The sequence below is a fragment of the Microtus ochrogaster genome, unplaced genomic scaffold, assembly GCF_000317375.1.
Source record: "Microtus ochrogaster isolate Prairie Vole_2 unplaced genomic scaffold, MicOch1.0 UNK35, whole genome shotgun sequence".
Taxonomy (NCBI): domain Eukaryota; kingdom Metazoa; phylum Chordata; class Mammalia; order Rodentia; family Cricetidae; genus Microtus; species Microtus ochrogaster.
In genome coordinates, this window is record NW_004949133.1 from 1,982,784 (window position 1) to 2,003,116 (window position 20,333).

At 45.8% G+C, this 20,333-nt stretch overlaps 1 protein-coding gene across 2 annotated transcripts in view; it reads left to right on the forward strand.

The window, feature by feature from the left end:
- Positions 1-4,599: 4,599 nt before the first annotated feature.
- Cadm3 (cell adhesion molecule 3) overlaps positions 4,600-20,333 on the forward strand; it is a 31,899-nt gene continuing 16,165 nt past the window's right edge. Inside the window, exon 1 of one of the 2 annotated variants that reach the window (XM_005368548.2) lies at positions 4,600-4,955. In XM_005368548.2, coding sequence (XP_005368605.1) covers positions 4,874-4,955 — 82 coding nt within the window. In that variant the 5' untranslated portion in view covers positions 4,600-4,873. The remainder of the gene's footprint in view (positions 4,956-20,333) is intronic. The other variant, XM_005368549.2, reaches the window with a different exon arrangement.

Consider the following 20,333-nt stretch of genomic DNA (forward strand, 5'->3'; position numbering starts at 1 on the left):
CCCCGCCTCTGCTCCTATTTGTTTGGTTTCCCTTCTGCTCCCTCACGTTTTGCTCATTTCCCTCTGTAATGTAGTAATCCCGGCCCCTTCTGCCTCGCAGAGTCTCCTCCTATATCAATCTGAGTCTATCGACAGCCTCGTAGGTCATCCTCTTGTCTAATGTCAGGCAACTCGGCTTCTCTGACATTAAGAACTAAGCCCACATGACCTTCAGAGCCAAGCTCTGAGCAGCTTTTCTAGCTAAGCACAAAGTTAAGAATGTAGACTTTGAGGCCTGGATTTGTGTCGTTCCCCATCATGGTGCAACCAGGCTTCTTCGGGCCTGCCATCCTCATCTGTCATACAGGTGATGAGCACTGCGCAAGGACATGTGAATATTAAATTGTGTAACAAGTGGTGTAGAGAATTTAGCTGAGAACCTGGCCCTTAGTAGTTATTGCTAATTATAAATTCCAAGTGTCTAGTGATTGTCATCCCTAAGTCTCTTCTCTCTCTCTCTCTCTCTCTCTCTCTCTCTCTCTCTCTCTCTTTCTTTCTTTCACACACACACACAACACACACACACACGGGGCGATTTAATTTGGTAGCTATTTACCTTGACTTTATCTGCTTGCCTGGAAAACTGTGGGAGGCAGCGTTGCCCTGTTACACAACGCCAATTAGAACGATGCCCCCTGGGGTTGTGCAATATGGCTACTCCGAGAAGGCGAAGGCGAGAAGGCTTTTCTCTGCAGTGAGTTCCTTTCTATAGTCTGAATATTTTAACTTCATCAATAAATTAATGTTTCCAAGTACCAATAGGGTCTGTGGGCAGGGACATGCAGGGATTTTGTAATTTGTTCGATCTCTACTTTGTTCTGTTACTTACTTAAAAATAAAACAAAAAACCAGTAATGATATGTAGAAGTCAAGCTAGTGGGTATTAGTTGAGATTTTAGGAGAAGATGGTTAAGAATTACTTGTTGGCAGACAGAAGGTGAGCACAGGGTCATGGATCAAGCAAGCCTGCCTGTGGATCCCCTGATTACGAATACAATCATGTTACACCCTGTTTTGCAATGGTAACGGAAGTAATAAATTCAACCACATTAGGTAGCTGCTGGTACCCACATGAGATACTGTGTGCATAAAGCACTCAGCATGAAGGCTGTAAATGATGGCTTCGTAATTCCTGGGATCTGTGGCCATTTTTTACCCTGTGCATGTTGCTTTCTTCCTTGCCGGCTCGAACCTGGTTCCAATGGAGATACTAGTTAAAATTGATAATTAAGTTGGGGGCTGTTATTGGGACTGGTAGTTAGAATCCTTAATAGATTAGGGTTAGGATTAAAATTAGAATTCAATTAAGGTTAGAATTAAAATTCGTTCTGAGGTTATTATTAAGGATGGTGTTAATTAAAACTGGATAATAGAAGGAAGGGGTGGTGCTGCCAAGTACTGGTTTAGTTGGGTGGAAAATTGAAGAGGAAAGCAGTGTAGGTAGGGACCTGCATAGAGTTGACTAATAAAAGTCACAGAGAAGGAAAGGGTCGGAGTGCGAGGAAGAATCTGAGGGACTGTCAAGGTACACATTCTCAGCTGTGTTTTTCTCTATAGGTGCGGCTGCTCCCTCCCAGGGGAACACATAAAACTCACCCTCTGCAAGCTAAGCTCCTTCTCTCCCCTTTGAGCAGAAGCTGCGTGGGGAAGGAATGCCCAGGGCCCACACAGCTGTGTCTAGCCCGGCATCAGTGCCAGTATCACATTCCACACCCCCAGATACCCAGGCTGTTGCTGAGTGGACAGGGGCATGCGGGAGGCCACGCTCACCCTCTCTCCACTCCCTTTCTTGACTCTCCCCAAATTTCCCTGTAGCTGCCAGCTCTGTCCATCCCACAGACAATCCGTCTCAGACCTTGAGCAAGTCTCTGGGAAATGCAAATTGTATGTCATAGCATTTTCATGTGAGGGGTAACCATAGAGATCCCAATCCAACATAGATACTTACGTTCTACCTATTTTTATGATCGGATAATCCTTATAGGTCAGGCTTTCTTTGTAAGGCTCTTTTTCTAAGCAAATGACATGCTTGTAAGATTCAAGGGGCTGATGCAGACAGGGCAATAGAAGAATTATAGAGAATGGGTTCTTCTAAGTGGAATACATTCCTTGTAGGAGAAACTACCATTTTGAGGTAAACAGGAGAAGGGAACTCTTCAAACTGGATGTTTTTCTTTGTTCCTGGGTCTGATCCTCCTCATCCTTCTTGACTTCAAACGGTACTTACTATCTGTCCCTCACCCAGTCCTGTCAGCCTTCACTAGCTAGATATTGAACACAGAAAGCCATTTGGCTTCTGAGCTTCATTTTCCTCATCTGTTCAACAAAGACCCAGTTTAAAAGGATGATCTTCAAGGTTCTTTGCAGCTCTAATACATTTTTATTCCATAACTCTAAAAGTCAACGGCAACTTCATATTACCAAGATCTAAAAGGCTGCCAAACTCATCCTGATGACGCGACGAAGGAAAGAGGAGCCAGTAGGAAAAGAGCATCCCAGAGTCCCATTTGCTAGCCTTAAGAGTGCCTCACCAAAACAGCTCTCCGTCTTCCTCCCAACCCTGGTACCCACCCCTTACAGTAGAGGGCGGGGCCAGAGCCGCAAGTCATCAGAGAATTAAGGACAGGCAGAAGGGGATCCTGTGAAGCACCAGATGGAAAAGATGGCTAATTAAAGGACTTTGGGACTTAATCCCACATCCCGCCTACCCCCACCTAACTCACCTCCACACCCCTTACCCTATCCTCTCTAAATCCAAGGCTAAACATTTCTCGTAGCTCAAACACTCTTTATCCATCAAGAGCCTTTAACTAGAAAAGCCTGATCCTTCCCACCGAGGCTGACAGTTTGTTTTGTTGTTGGGTTTTGTTATGCTTTACCATATTCCTTCCTTTTCTTATCATAACCAACCCCATACCAACCTGGTCCCACCTCCATCAAGAAGTATAATCTTCCTACAAACTCTCCTTACCCTGTCTAACCTCCTCTCCCTCTTACATCCATGTCTCCACGTCCCTACCCTGTATGTTACTCCATTGTCACTGCTCAGATTTCAAGATAGTAGAGAGCTAGGGGAGGCGAAATGAGTCAGAGTCGCCAACACAGGTCAAATCATCTAGGAAAAAAATAATAATCACCCAGACAGTCAAGAAATGTCCAAGAGGCAAGCAGACTTCTTCTCTAGAAACTCTAAAGTCCAGAAATAGTGAGAGAAAAATATCAGAGCAGACCCAGACCAGCCTGAAGGCTTCCCTGAACAGTATAGTCTCAGCCCCAACTTCACTGCTTGTCATTTAGACAAGGCTTTACCCGTTACAGATTATGTTCTGCAGCCTGTCCTCAGGTTCTTAGATGACAGGGACATTAACTACATCACCATCCAGAACTAAGAAACCTTGACATAGGGACAGAAAGATTACTCAAACATTAAAGGCTAGCAGAAGAAGGCAGCATGGGGAATGGGCTGCAGGCGTTATTAGAGACACCCACATCTCACTTTTAGAATGAAGCACCATATACTCTTCCCTCTGATGCTCACTGCTGTGTCTTCTGCTGTTAAGTGAATATAAAACCTGGCTTAAGTTAGATCAGGTTTATTATTTTTAAAGAACTCTTAACATACCTAAAATTGCCTGATTTTTTAGGGTTCTAAAATTTAGGAATTCATTCCCCAAAGCTAGATTCCGACAAAACTAACACAGAAAGATTCTTTTCTGAAACATACCAAAAAAAAAAAACCCAACAACAACAAAAACAAAACAAAACAACAACAACAACAAAAAAAAAACTCTCCCAGAGATAACCTGGAAGACCAGCAAACACTGGGGACTTGGGACTCCTGGATGTGAGCAAGTGCACTGTCTTTCACATCCATCTTTATATAGCCTTGGAGACCACAGAGGCATTCGTGGGTCTGCCTTTCACGGTGGGTTCTTACTAGCTAAAAGTTGAGAAGATGAGAGTCTCTGGAAGTCTGAGAAGAAGGGGGTATTGAAGGGCTACCTGGGGCTAAAGAGGGCATCGAGGAGAGAAACTTGGAGTTACTTTGCAGGACATTTCTTTGGTGACTTCTTTGAAGAAGACTTGAGAGGGATCTAGTCCCGTGACCTCCTTGGGTCTGCTTGGCAAAGGAGGTTGCCTGGAGCCACAAATTGTTGCTGGACAAGTAGAAGGTCTTGAAGAAGAGGAACTAAGAAGGCTAAGCTTAGGAGAAAGGCTTGAATAAGTAGGTACCCTGGAGAGGTATACTTGGCCACACTGCTGATAGGGGTGCCCTAGCTTTGGGGATCCCGGTTGCCTAAGGAGAAGGCGGGGCCGGAGGATCTCAGGCTAGTGGGCACGCCCTTGCCCAGGCCTGCAGTGGACGCTCTCGCCAGCTGGCCCACCGCCCTGCCCACCTCCCCTCTCTCCACCCCAAGCCCAAAAGGGGTGCGCGTGGGGTCCCATTGCTGAGCCAGCTCCCTTCCTTTGCTCCACACCCGAGTGTGCTGGAGGAGCTCCCGGGGGAGAAGATGGAACGCACCACAAAAGCGCGGAGGGGGTGTGGGAGGCGGGGGGAGTAGGGAATGCGGCATCCAGGCCCCCCCGCCACCAGCCCAGCCCCCCGTCACCCCCCCTCCACCTCCAACCGAATGGTTTGCTCCGAGCGCCCTATTTAATCCCGGCGACTGCAGCAGCGCCGGCTCCCTCCCGGTACCCGCCTCGGCCCCGGGCTTGGAAGCCGCTCCGGGGGCGCCCTTTTGGACAGCGACGCCGTCTACTCAGTGCCCCCGGCCCCAGTCCCCGGAGATCCAGGCTCGCCAGCGCCCAGCCGGGGAGGCGGCCAGGAAGCGCGATGGGGGCCCCTTCCGCCCTGCCCCTGCTCCTGCTCCTCGCCTGCTCCTGGGCACCCGGCGGGGCCAATCTTTCCCAGGACGGTGAGTGAGGGAGGGGGCGGCGCCAGGGGAGGTGACCAATGCCCAGGGGTGGGGGTTCAGATTGGGAGTCAGGAGCAGGGAGCCTGTTGGCTTTGTTTAGAAGCGAGGGTTCAAGTCGCCAGCCTCTTGGAATACCCTTGTGTCTGTCTCTGAGCATCGCTGTCTCTGAGGACCGTGGGGTGTGCCGACGTGTGCACCCTTCTATGTACAGAGCCGACTGTGTGTGTGTGCGTGTGCAGTAAGGGTCTGGATCTCGGGGGGTTGCTGTCTATTTGGAGCAGCCGGGGTCTGGAAGTGTTGATGTCCGTGTGTGTCTGGGTGTGCGCGTCTATGTTGGTGTCTGGTGCTGCGTTTCTGTGTCAGAGTCTGTGTGTATGTCTGTGTCAGTGTGTGTTGGGGGCGGAGTGAGATTTGTCGCTGTTTCAGTCAGGGCGTGTGTTGGGTGTTTGTGTATGTATGTCTGTAGGGGTTGGGTGGCCAGAACGATCCCCCAAACTGCTGCATGCAAACATTTCTGCTCCCCCGCGCGTCCCCCACCCGTCGCGGAGCTCTGAGTGGGCAGGGAAGGGGGCCTGGGTGAGGCTGTCGAGGGGGGCGTGGGCAAAGGAGAGGGGCTTCTCCTTGAAGCAAAACAACAACACTGGGCGGAGGGGGCCCCAGTTTGGCTCTAGTCCTAGTGGTGGCAAAATCTGGGAAAGGAAACCTATACTTGGGTGCGGGGCAGCAAAAGGAGAGAGCAAGATATTTGGGGAGAAGGATCGATGGGAAGCCCAAAGCTTTCCTGAGCTGAGCATCAATTTCCCCAAATTTAGGGCGGGGTAGCAGACTAGCCTCTTTGCCCTAGTCTGCAACTCAACCCCTGTTGGGTTTGGAAAGGTAAAGAGGTGAAGGAAGGGAGTGGGGGGTGAAGAAAGGAGGCGGGGCCAAGGGAGAGGGGACTTGGGGAAGAGCCCCTCCCGCCCCAGGCCAGGCTATGTAGGTCAGCGCTGTGGGGGCACCTCAGCCTTCTTAAGGACTGTTCTTGGTTAATGGGGTGGCTTGAAGAAGTGTGTAGAGATAAGAAGAAGGGCACCCCAGCTTAGAGCCTCAGGTCCCCGGAGGAGGGAGGACTAAAGGAATGCATCCTCCTCCTCTCTCTCTTGGTCTGTCAGAGGTGGGCTGGGTGGGGGAAGGGAAGGGAAGAGGAACAGGAACTGGACCTCTGCGGAGCAAAAGGAAGTGGGGAGAGTAGAGGGAGGGTGGTGGCTATGCCCGGCCAGATGCCAACGGGGAAAAAAAAAGAAAAAAAAAAAAACAGAAAGAACCGCAGGGGAGGAGAAAGGGGAGGTGGTTCCTGGGCGATGGACCCAGTGGCCAGCAGGGATGGGCACAGGGCGGGGCAGGGTGGAGAGGGGAGGGGTTGGAACTGGGGAGGATGATGTAGAGAATTGCATCTGAGGAAAGCCGGCTGGGAGCCAGGGTGCTGGAGGAATAATAGCTCCACCTTGCCTGACCTCTTCCCCTTACCCTGTCTCCGTCCTGGTAAAGGAGCTTCCCCTGGTGTAGGGACCCTGGGGATCCCCTCTCTACAGTTGGTTGGCTGACTCCTTTCACTCTGTACTCCCCAAACTCCCCAAAGGAAGTTCCTCCTGTCACCACAGGGATGGCAGTCTCTTCTCTTGCACATGGAATCCCTGTCCCCAGAAGACTGCACTGGTGACCCTGCTCACAGAGGAGATGAGCAGTCCTGGGGGACAGTGGGTTTAATACAAGGCAAAAGGGGACAGTAGGTGTTTGTGCCTCAGTAATGACTCTCCTAAAAAGCCTTGACTTTCAGTGAAGTCCCTGTCTCCCCAAAGCAAGTGCCTAAACTACAACCCTTTGGCAATAGGAACCAAGAGTGCCAATCTAAGACCTGAAAAGAGAAAATGATCACATCAGTAAGCTTCAGGCTTTTCTTCTTTAGAACATAAATGACAAACTGGAGTAAATTTGTTCAGTGACTATATCTTTCCTCACCCAATGCATGACAACTCTTTCTTGTTTTTCAACTTGGGAGCCTATCCCCTGTTTGGGCTTAAAGTTCAGAAAAAGAGAATTGTTGTATTCTCGGCTTAGAAATAAATATAGTTAGAGCAGTAACTTGGAGGTAGGAGGGAAAGGTAGTAACTTCTGTATGAAGAACTGAAGAGAATGGGTCAGGAAAAGGGAAAGAGTTAGGACACTGTTTCCAAAGAAAAATCCAGCCACGCCTCCAGAATATCTGTGCAGAGGGCAGTGCCTGCACTGTTTGAAACATAACCATTAGGTATCCTCCACTAAATTAATTCCGTACCTTGATTTCTGAGTCTGAGAAAGTGAGTGTCAATGATGGAAAATAAATGTATAGATTATATACTCCACGGATGCCACTCCTGGAGGCCACTCTGACTAGCATCATGAAGGGTGTCTAGCACCCCTAAGTTCACCTGGAACTCCTGAGCAGGGTGCTAGGTGATGCTTAACTCAACCTGTAATGTTTGACCCAATCTAGGAGAGATGTGGTGTAAAGACTTAAGGACCAAATAATCCAGCATGCTGAAGCCGCAATGGTCAAAGGTGCTGTGACCGGGAAGCTAATTCTACTGAGAAGCAGAAAAACAAACTTCATGTGCTGCTGAGGTGTAAAGCTCCTTTGGGTACAGCATAAATATTTAAGACTCATAAAGATGAGCAGGGATTGAGAAGCTGAAACAAGGTAGGGCCAGCAAATGCTATCTGTCTGAACCTGGCCATTAGTGCTGTGGCCACAGGGCTAAAAATTTGCCACCTGCCCTCCCTTCTGGTCTTTCTCCACTAGTACTGGCAGACGTTGGCAGCTCCAGTTTGAGAAACACAAGGTCTGTGAACTTAATGCACCCTGTGGTCATGTCTCTGGTGAGCAGCTTGACATTCAATATTGTGACCAGCCTTCTCGGGGTTCTTTATTCCCGAGTTATTTTCAGTACAGTGATTTAACCCAGTGGATGGACAACCATGCTTTGCTTCATTCCAGATTATAGCAACTTAACCTTTCAGTGTCCCACACACGCATTAGTTTTCCTTCCCAATGACCTTCTGTCCACTGCCATGCATTCTGCAACCCCCTGGCCAGGTGCCCAGTGTGGAGATCATGCCCAATGTGCCGGAGAGGCCCAGCATTCTCTGTAGTGCTGCCCACGGATCTGCTTGGCAGATCTGCTCCATTGAGTTTCTGTTCCTTGTTATAGCTGTAAGAATTCTGTCTGTTTTTATTTCTGTTCTCTTCTTAGTTCCTGCTATAACTCTGGGGAAGGACATACTTTCCCTTAAGATTTGCACAGCATCTGACACAAGGAAGTTAAGGCCATCAGAGAGATACTGGGATGACATAGTTAATTCATTGACTATTCAGTTTGCCTAATGTGGATGGGAAATGGCTACCCAGAAATCATGGCTAGATATCGTAGCCTATGTTCGGCCTAGGCATAGGAGGCACTGTTGGTTTTGATAGTTTTCTCCCTCATTAAGGAAAAGAGACCACTGGAGAATTGCCGAAATTAAGATCTGGAGCCTCTGCCCCATTCTTGCCATCTCTGTATTCTTTAAGCTACACCTGGCTTTTGCTACAGTCCAAAATTCTCCGCCCTCCGCCAAAAGTCAGCTGAGCCATCAGAGTGCACTTAGGCTTCCTTTCTTCCTCTTCCAACTGAGGAAAAAAGACCTAGTCCAATTTTAAGAGTGACATGTTGGAGATATTCAGCATCCTCTTGAAGTGGGTGACTCATAGTTCTGCAGCCATGAAATTCCACAGATGGCATCTTTTGGTGTTCTGGTCATTTTGAAATGGCAGACGGGACGTGATACCATTGCACTGTGAATCTTGAGATTGGACTTAGGCATTTCTTGCTGCTGCTCCCTGCACTCTGATATGTAGAACGGTGTTTAAAGCTGTTTGTTCTTAAGTCACATGGTAGGGGGAAATCTCACAGTTGTCAGAGAAAGAAAACCCTTGGGGCTGTGCCTAGTTACATTCCACACTGTCTCCTACTCCAGTGGAGCTGCCTATTGGCTCCACAATCATTTTTTTTTTTGTCATCTGAGTCTCTGTAAAGGAATGTCATCTAAGGATGGCAGTCTAGGCTCTTGATTCTCCTGAAAGCAGTCAGCTTCTTGCTGAATGAAAAAACCAGAGCATTAGAAAATCGGAGTAATGATATCTTCTTTTTATTTTTTCTCTCTTTTGGTGTGTGTGTGGGTTTAACCTGTAGACTCGTGAATACCTGTCAAGCTCCCCACCACTAACCTCTACGCTAGCCCAAGATCTTCTTTTATTTTTAATGTCAGAGTCTAGTGCTTCCTGTTTAACCACTGGCTACAGGTCAATATACTGGAACATGATCCCTGTATGGGGTCATGTCCGGGATGTCAACCATAGGCTGTGAGAATAGCAATCACCACAGGAATGCTTTTAAGACAGAAGGACAGAGAGAGAGAGAGAGAGAGAGAGAGAGAGAGAGAGAGAGAGAGAGAGAGAGAATCACAAAAGAGTCTCATAAACCACTAGGAAAAGATTCAAGTCTCTAAGAACACAGTCAAATTAAGAATAAACACTCTATATCATTTTCAGGTGGAGAAAAACATGTCTCCAGGGCAAAGACCCATTTCTGCTGCCAGGCTCAGCAGTGGTAATGGTTCTCTATAAGGTCAGAAGCAGCTGGGGCTCAGGCTCATACAACTATGCCAGAAAAATTTCAAGCCAGCACTGTTGTATGTGACAAGGAGGTCCATCCATTCTAATCCTGAAAAAAAAAAATCAGCCTCTCAGGAGTAGAACACATACATCTATTGAGATATTTTTTCCACACACAGTGGCTCATTAAAGCTATATAATCATTATTGAACCAGCAAGTATTAAAGAATCACTTATTAATTTACCAAAATTTTCTTAAGTAAAAAAGCCAGTGACTAAATTTCTCCAATAAAAACAGAGGGCTTTAAGCCCTGGTGACACAGCTCTTTTCGGGGGGCGGGGGGAGATGTTGTTTTGTTTTATTGAGACCGGGTTTCTCTGTGTAACAGTTTGGCTATACTGGGACTTGCTTTGTAGACCAGAGTGACCTCAGACTCAAAGTAATCTGCCTGCCTCTGCATCCTGGGTGCAGGGATGAAGGCATGTGCCACTTTACCCAGAAGATACCACTCATCTTAAAAAGTCTGGTTTCATGTTTCTTCTCCATTTTTCATCAAAAATTGAACTTTTATAGAAAATTGGAGACTATCAGAACATTTGTGTATGTCATATAACCTATCTGATGATTATGCACATTTTGGCTTCCTTATATCCCAGTGTTTCTGAAGGGAGCAAATCACAGGAACTTTATGTCATCTCCTTCACTAAACAATAGTCCTAACTTTATTTTTTAATAACTTGTAGCAAATTAAAATCTTTGTCACCACTCACACTTAGATAATTTGGCTAATGATCACACACTAACTGGTGGTGGTCCTTCTGGGTGTATGTAACAGACTCAAAATCCTTCAGGAAAAAAAAATTGATGGAGTCACGTGATGCTAACAGAAATCTGGCGTTAAGTTCTGTGGGCACCAGAGGCTGCTACCTTGCATGCCAGGTCCCAAGTCCCCTTTCAAACAAACTACCTGTGCGTTGAGCTCTCCATGGTGCTGGCCCCTCATGGTAACAGTCCAGGCACTTCTTGTTGCTCTCCATGGTCCTGCTCCACCAATGCTTTGTCATCTCTGCTCTCCCAGAGCAGCCCTCAGAACTGGCTGTGCTCCCCCCCCCCCATGCGGCCCTGATATTTGAAAAGGGAGTCAACACCCTGTTACAGAGATATAGAGTTCTCCTGACTAATCAACCCTAGAAAGGAGAGGTGACGAGAATAGGAGAATTCTGCACTGGGGAACCAGAAAAGCATTTCTCAGGTGTACATGTTCAGGAAATTGGGGTCTACAGTGTCCTCAGACGGCCTTGAAATAACTCCACGTTTTACTGTAGCTGGAACCGTACTTTAAAATGGCCCTATAGATGCTGTGTTTTAGACTGAGATGACATTGTTCCTGTCTGATAATCACATATACTCCACAGATGTCGAGTGTAGAATGAGTCCTCCTCAGTCATAAGCATGCAGCTCTCGACAGCACCCTGAATCTGATGCGAGCACTACCTGCCCTACTATGATGCTTGCTTTCCTTCTGTCCTCTGCCTCAGCAATGCAAACATGATATGTAATAAACTAGGCAATAGAAAATCCCCAACATATGAGAGGCATAGAAACTAAAATGAGAACCCTGATTCACTCCTTCCGCTTTTGTAACCATCTTTTATGGAGAAAGTGGCCTTAAATAAAAACGTCCTCCTGGATTCAGGTTCTTGGCCAAATCTCATTAGTAGCATCTTTCAGATGAACTCTCTTACACATCTGCCAATAATCTGATGACACCAAGTACCCACCTAGCCTGCCTGTTCAACATTTTATATCAGATCAGGGCAAGCTCCTCTTCCCCTGAGTCTAACCTGTCCCATGTCAATTTCTACATGAATGACCCAGAGAAGTGTCTAGAAGGCTGGATACCCAAATGAATTGCCAGGGTGTCTCCTTCATTTCCTCACTTGAAGCAAGAAGAAGCTTCATCCATCAAGGGCAGATAATGTAAGTGATTTATCTCTATGAGAGAGCCTTCTGGAAGATAGGACTGAGGTTGCAGCAACAGCTGGAGTATCTTGTATCCACTCATTTCCCTGGACACTCTGCTCTAGAGAAGAGCAGACTTATTTCCAGAAGGATTGAAATGCAGATTCTAACATTTTTTCAGTATGTCCTTCATCCCTGTGTGAGATCTTACATCTGGAAAGGTGTCCAGGAGAAATACACACACACACACACACACACACACACACACACAAACACACACACACACAAATCTATATATGACTGCATTTGCTAAAGACTTATTTTTTCTTTTCCCCAGCTAGGCTTGTACTAATTGTATATTGATTGCTAATTATAAACACCTTTAGCTCATTTACTTCTACTTCAGGGTCAAGAAGGTCAGGAGTAGCGCCTTGCCCTGGGGAGAAGAAAATGTGATGGACGTCTGTGTCACAGCCACTCATCTATAAGTCGACCACTACCTGTCTCTCTTCTTTGTCTTCAAAATTGTCCCAAATATTAGCAAAGTGGGATGAAGTGCTAGGACTCTGAATATAAGGTGCTATTCAGAACGGGCAAGATCTTGTTTTCTGTGTTTGTTTATTTATCTTCTATGCCTCAGCCCTTTGCTTTCCAGCCAAAGCTTCACCCAGGTTAAAAAGTCCCTAAATGTGAATTTATTCATGGAACCTCTGATTTAAATATTTGATACCCTTTAAAATGCAGAAAAACTCTGCGTGCATCAGAGACAGATAACATGGAACTGACCATCGTGTCCACCCCTTTAAGGAACCTGAGGCCAAGTTCTTCCATTATAAAATGAAGGGCCAGTTTTACCATCTGCTCCTAGCCATTTGTCACTTGACAAACACAAAATTACAGTGGGACAGTGGCATTCACTAGTTCTCACACTTCCAGATAATGGCATCTTTCCCAAGGACATAGTATATGTTTCCCCTCCATCTTGCATCTTATAATCTCACACAAATATAAAACACAGCACCACTAAGCCCCTGAGCCTTCCATGTTTTCATTTATCCTCAACTGCTGTTAATGCCAAGTCTTTTCTGGTTTCCAAGCCCTGGAGTCCAATGTCAGTGACAGATGGACTGAGCCTCAGCCCTGGGGAGGAGAGGATTCTGGTCCTTTCCTGGGGAGTTTGAGCAGAAGAAAGAGACTAAATTCTGCTTTGGGGGGAAGCTCTGAGGTTAAGCCATATGGTTTTCTGGAAGTAAGGGGTTCTGATTAATATGAGCATGTGAAAGGGGCTCTGTATCTGGGTCATAATAAAAGCTGTGTGTCTGAGACAGAAAAAAATAAAAACAGGCATATGAATAATGAGAATCATAGTGTGTTGAAGGACACGTGCTGAAGGAGAAAAAAACGATGACCGAGTTGGAAAATACAGGCATCTTAGGGAGCTAAGAGAAGACATAACCACCATCAAAGCTGAGGCACTCAATGGAGGTTTAAAAAGAGGGAAGGGGAAGGAGGGACCTTTCTGTCAAAACAGCATTATTTGCCCTTTAGGAGACTGTGAGATTTGTAGACACGAAAGAATGTGTCTGTCTCATAGAAGAGTTAAACTACCAGAAAAGCACAAAGTGAAGCTAGCGTGTACAATGCAATGTGGCACTCTTAAAAATACAGATTTTCTTTTTCAAGTGATAAGAATGAAGCAGAGAGAGAGAGAGAGAGAGAGAGAGAGAGAGAGAGAGAGAGAGAGAGAGAGAGAGAAACTGAGACTAAGTCTCATTTAGTCTTAGGGGAATCGGGGAAGCTAGAGTAGTGTGAGTGGGTGTATGGAGCAGAACACATTTTTCTTCATGTAACACTCCTAACCATTGCCCTGAACCTGTCATTCATGCCCAGCCTCTGATCATCCAGTGAAGGGAAACAGTAAAAACAAGTCAGGAATATCAGAACCAGCAGAGATAAATGCTTTCCTGCCTGCCTCATAACAAATTACGCTTTTCACAGCATTGTTATCCCTCTACACCAAGCCGTCACCCCAAAAGATCTAAATCACCACCAAAACAGCGATGCATGGGGTGGGACCCTGTAGGAAAGGGAATTTGCATGTGCATGCAGACAGGTCAAGTACCAGGCACCAGGTAGGAATGGCAGGATGAAAGTCAGGTGTGAGATCTCTCACCCTCGGGAAATCTGTTCTTTGCATGTCCCTGGTTGGCTGAGCTTTATCACTCAGTCTCAATCAGTTCCCTTCTTCCCATGCCCTTCCTGTGCACTAAATGAGTTCCAAGTTCAATTCTGTTATGTTTCCTTTCCTAACAGCTTTCTTATTTCTGTTTTGAATTTATTTATTTATTTAGTTGCATTTTATGTATATTGGCGTTTTGCCTGCATGCATATCTTGTGTGTGTTGGATTCTCTGGAATAGAAGTTGCCAACAGTAGTGAGATGCCATGTGGGTGCTGGGAATTGAACCAGGGTCCTCTAGAAGAGCCCAAATGCTTTCCTACAGTATTGGGGGGGGTGAATTTTTTTTCTAGTTCTATTGCGTGTGTGTGTGCGTGTGCGCGCTCGTGTGTGTGTGTGTGTGTGTGTGTGTGTGTGTAAGAAATAACAAGTTTTAGGAAGGATATAAAACTCTTCTACTCAGGTTAAGGGGGCATCCAAAACTTCAGACAAAACCAGCCTCTTGTCTACTGTACCAAAGTACACAGCCCACAACAAACCTGCCCTGATTTCTAAAGAATGAGATCACTGTGGGAAGGCATGAGGAGTTGAGGTAACCGACCCTGCAAAAGGCTGCCATCATCCCAGGTACCATCCTGTACCTACACAGAACCTGTTCTCCAGAAGTTCTAGGCGATGCCTTCCAGTGCTCTGCTCCCCCCACTCCATCCTCTTCACAGACTCCTGCTGCAGAAGGCTAGATGTTTGTTTAAAATCCACACTTCCAGAATGAGGGAGCTAAGATGAACAAGGAGCTGTTTAGGATCAGCTGCCCCTCCTTTATGTCTCCCAACTGCGTTTGTCCTTATTACAACTCAATATTGGCTGCAGAGGGGCTTGTTTTGGTTGGGGGCCAGCCTAGGGCTCCCTCTCAGCGCTAATGCACCAAGAACACTGACTCAGTAGCAAATCAAAGCAACAGCTGTCCCCACCTCCTTCTCTGCCACCCACTTCCCAGTCTCTGCTCCTCAGAATCTTAACTAAGTCTGTGAGCATCCCCCCCCCAGCCTACCACAAGCCCACTTCTGCCTCCAGATTTTTTTCTTTCTAGCTCAAGAATAGGACATGCTCCCCTGCTTTTTTCTTCCCATCTAGTCTAACCTCTCTCCTACATCACAATCATGTACATGTTCCCATGGCTGTGCAAGTTACACGCTCCAGCAGGTAGATTCAGAAGGGCATGCATGCGCGCGCGCACACACACACACACACACACACACACACACAACACACACACAGTATGCACAAAGTCTTATTCTCATGGCCCCTGTGTTTAGCTCTTAAGGACACAGCAGTGGCTTCTGACTTTCAAATTCCTCTTTTGTGGGAACTGAAGTCTGCCTTAAGGCCTGGCATTTGTGAAAATGTGGCAGATGAGACTCCTTTGTCTCATCCCAGCTTCTCCAACCTGTCTGATAGTTAGTAAGCTTACTTCCCTTAAACTTTGGGGCCCTTCCCATATGGTGATAAGAAGCAGAGTAGGAATCACCAGATATAAAATTCACACTCAGTGGCAATTGAACCTCTGAATTAGCTATTCTACAAGGACTCCTATGATGTGGTGATAAGCACAAAAATCCAGAGTCAAAACTATAGTTCCCACTAACTGCCTGTGGGACTTCTTCCAATTCTCACACTTCTTGGGGATTTCAGTTCCTCGTTGTTAAAATGAGCAGCTGGATTTGGGGATGTGGTTCAGCAGCTTGTAAGCATGCATGCTCACATGTGCACGCACACAACGGTATTGGACTGACTACTACTTATGATTGTGTCAGCTCTGAAAGTCTATACTTGTCAAAGTCATAGAGGAGAAACCTTGTTGTGTGACTTAATTATAACAGAAAGAGGAGAAAAATCACTGCACTCTGGTGCCAGAGTCAGAAAGGCATCCTTCCCTTTCTGTCTGATAGTCAACAATTTTAGGAGTAACCAGCTCTGGCCATTAGGGGTCAGTAGAAAATACTGATGGAATATGGAATCTGGCTTAAGAAACACAGCCTTGCACACATACGTGTACCCCCCCCCCACGCACACACCTGCATGACATCTTAAAATTTGATAGATTTTTTTAACATTTTTATATGAAAATTTTTTTTGAATGACTGTATTTTTATTTACTTTTAATTTTAGTGAGAAATGAGTATTAACACCGAGAATTTTTTTTTCATTTTAACCCCATCCTCACACCTGCCCTTGACAAGCTAGCCAAATATCCTGAGGATGTTTCACCTCATTTAACTTGGAAAACTTTTTGCTTCCTACCTGTTGAGGATGGAACCAAAATATGCCCCTGAAACACATTATAAAACCTGTTGGAATTCAGACGGAGTAGCTCCCAACCTGACTCTCAGATCTTCTAACAGTGTGAAAATGACACACTTCTCAACTCTTGAGTCTCTGGTCCAGGTTTTATACCAAACTAAAGGTTAGCTAGCACAACAGGAAGTTCCTGGGGGAGAAAGGAGTGGAAATCTACCCTTCCCCCATCTGTTTCCACTTACTCTCCTGTGCCTCTTAGGGGAATCAAATCAAGCCGGGAGAGAGTAATGACTTTGGGCCCAAGAGGCTGCTTGACAAACAAGACTGCAGGAAGGAAAAAAAAAAAAAACAGACAGCAACAGAAATAATAGAGGGAGGACCAAGAAGGAGCAACATCTCCTCTCAGCATCCCAGTGGCAAGAAGAGATCAGCAGGGGACCAGGGAGGCTAAGATCAGAGGACTGAGCTCTGAGGTCTGGGGTGAATGTGAGCTAAAGTGCACCTGAGTTATGGAAGAGGGTGATGTTCAAGAGGACTTCCTGGTCTCAATGCAGTCCAAAATCTCATTCCCAAAAGAGAAGGAAGGAAACACCTGAAAAGACAGAGGTGACTAGAAATCAGAATAAGCTCCATCTCTTAAGGTCCAGCATCCCTCTGACTGTACCTTACAATCCAGGTATTAGTGAACCGAGAGCTAAGGAAAAATGGGCAAAGCAAAGCAGGAATACAGAACAAGAAGAGAGCCGACCGCTAGCTGTCAGAGTTCCAGTCTAGAAACTGAGGGATGATTTTGGTAATCTGGCACAGTCGTGGCTGCCAAAAACCAACTGTAGGAAGCTGAATGTAAAGAGAGTCCTTTGTGAAGTCAGAGTGACTCCTCCAAATCTTGGAGTTATCTTCTAAGTCAGGATTCAGATGGAACTGGTCCAGTTTCCTCCAAATGCACATTCAAACATTTACTCTTAAAGAAAAACGTGGCTCTGAGGATAAGCAAACTTCCAGGGGCCAAATTCCAAGTCTCATTTTGCTATGGCCATTCTCTGCTGTCTGTGACCCACATAGCAATTCACTAAGAAGCCAAATTGGGGGAGATTCTCAGGTCTGGGAGCCTAGCATTGAGACTCCTAACGGTGGATACTCCATTCTAAAAGAGAGTCAGTATTCTGGGCCACAGCCCCCAGTATGTTTTTTGCTTGGAGATAACACTTCTCCACCCACCTGTCAGGGTAGTCGTGAGGAATAACAAGTAGGCTGGGCTGAAGATTATTTTTAACTCCGGAGTTAGAGAAATGCTGAGTCATCACCATCATCATCACCATCACCATCATCATCAACTCCTACTCAGAGAGCTGCTTTTCTTTAGAGTCAGGGAAGTGAAGCTCCGGACACAGGCACTAGCGAGGCCGGCTGTAGTCATGCAGCCCAGATCTCTCGTCCCTTTGTTCCACCATCCCAAATGTGCACCCACGACACAGTTAATAGTTCTGCCAATACATTCTAGATCTCCAGAGCAAACAAGGCAGGGAAGATACATAAACCAAACAGTCAAGGGTAATGCTGGCATACTCTCATAGCCTTCCCTACCAGTCACTTAAATTGCAGACATAATACATTTTTATTCATTTGAGTAACTCACTTATTTATTCAATAAATATTTATTGAGCCCTTACTATGTGTGAGGTCCTGTGCTTGCAGTGAAAAACTGAGTCATTGGTGCCAATGTATGCTTTGAAGAGACACATTATTAAGCCTGCAGTCCCTGCCTCTGCTACTCCTAGTATGAACAATCGATCAGAAGGAAACCACGATAGGGGGAAGGATTACTTTTCCTTTAAAATACTGAGAATTCTAACGATATCAGAATCCATGGGTAAAGAAAAGAACTAAGAAACACTCAAAACGATTGAATGCCAACGAGATAACCTTTTCATTTTTAGCCTAGGTGCTAGAATGTAATGAAAACATAAAAGGATTTTGTCAAAAGTTTTAAATAAACACATCTGTTGTTTGGTTAGCCAAAGATCCCCACACTTTAAGACAATTAAGGGTAGACAAAATAGATCCCAAAGTCTGGAGTGAAGGCACATTATAAAATCCAGTTAAAAGCATAATTCACTGGATGCCAATCACAACAATGCCGCCGCCACAAAGCACCCTCTCTAGCCTGTTTCTCTGTGAATTTTTATCATTCTGCAGGCAAGCATCATGAACGTTGTCTAGGGAAATCATCCCTGGCCAGAAATATAAGTCTTCCCTCACCTATTCCTAACCCACCACCACACACCTGCTTCTGCCTCCTGGGGCAGGCCATGCACTAGGAAGATGCAGAAAGTTTGGGCTTCATGGCCAGAGAGACCTACATCCCAACCTAGCCCTTATTAGGAGCATCACGTAATTCCCTAGTTGCCTAGAATTACACCTATGAACCTCTTAACTTAAGTCTTGAGATTAAAACCAGGTTGTGGCAGGGGTGGTGTGAGATTTGTTTTTTTTTTTTTTTATATCAAGTCCTGTCTTGTAGAGATCTAGATGTCCATGTAGGTGTCGTCCAAGCTTTGCTTGACCTACTCCTTCCTGTGCTTTTGGATTTGCTATTTTCTCTGCGCTAACAGATTTTTGAGCTCTGTTCCCACAACAGAAGATACTGATTCATTTGATAAATAAATATTTATTAAGCACCTTCTATGTACAATAATCTATATTGGGACCATTATTGATACGAAGATGAATTAGATATCAACTGTTCTTGCAGGATCTTTATGATTTAGGAAGAAGCCCCAGTGGCAATGCAGGAAGAATTTCTGCATCATGAAAGGAAGGTAGGGAAAATAATGCAACCCAGAGATAGGGGAAAGAATTCCCAACTAGGCCACCAAGGAAGCCCTCTTGAAAGAAGAGCCGCACAAAGTAGGCTTAAAGGCTGGAGCTAAGACCCATGGAGATGGGTGAAGAGCATTTGAACCAAGTTATTATAGAAAAGGGAATGGACAAGGGATGGCCAATGCTTTAAGTGGAATTTTAAATATCTCCTATGTCTAGGATGTGGGATCAGGGAGATGGAAAAGACGGAGTTTACAGGTGGGTTGACATTAGACTGTATAGGACCTGGAAGGCCAGGCTAACCAATGTGGGTATTATCTGCAGAAAATGTGAAGTCAGCTGGGTATATGACTCAGCAAAGAACTTGCCATGAACCTAAATCCAGGTTTCTAGCACTTGTGTAAAAAGCCTGGTCTAGCAGCATGCATCTGGGCACCCAGCACCAGTGGCTGGGGCGGCAGGTGCACACCTTTGTAGAGAAACTAGGTAAAGAGCAAGTTAACATGGTAAAGGAGCTTATTGCCAAGGCTGACAACCCAAGTTCAATCCCAGGACCCCTAGGGTGGGAGGAGGTAACTGACTCCTGCAGGTTCTCCTCCAACTTCCACACAGACACTATGGCATGTATCCCCACCCCACACAAATAAATTTAATTTTTAAAATATAAGCTGGAGAATGAGCGAAGAATACACACCATGTCAGTTCCTGACATTTACGTGCCTAGCTGAATGCACAGGTAGGCACATACTCATGAACCCACAAGGTCACATACAACTCTCTCTCAGACACACACATACACACACACACACAGAGGGAGAGAGAGAGAGAGAGAGAGAGAGAGAGAGAGAGAGAGAGAGAGAGAATGGAAAGTCAGGGAAGGCATGTGAGCAGATAATAATATGACTAGTAAGACTGACGCCTGACGCTCCCCAACGCATATGATCAAGACTGGAGCCTTTCCTTCATGGCTTCCCCACATAGGGAGGGTGTTCTTCACCAGTGGCTCCGTGCCAGCAGCTCCTTCCAAGGTCCCTGAGTAGAATCCTTACTAACCCACTTCAAAAAGTCCATATGTCCCCTTTAGAATACTCCTCAGTTTCATCCCTTTCCTGTCCAAACATTTTGAGGGAAATCATGGTGATGTCATAAATGACTGGCACAATTTTAATCCAAAGATAGCTCAAGCTTTTCAAAAACCAGTTTATAATTTGGGCTACTTATCCGTACTCCTGATGATAGCATTGCAATCACTCACCTGCTCCCACAGGAATGGCCATTCAGAATCTATCACCAGTAGCCTACAATTTCATAAAATCGGGTACTGTTCAGACATGCTAACAGAATTCCCAAGACTAGAGATCGAATATCAAAAGTACATTTCAGGATTAGGAGATCTGTCATACACACTCCCATAGAAGGGGAAGCAATGCCCCAGCCATGTCTTAAACAG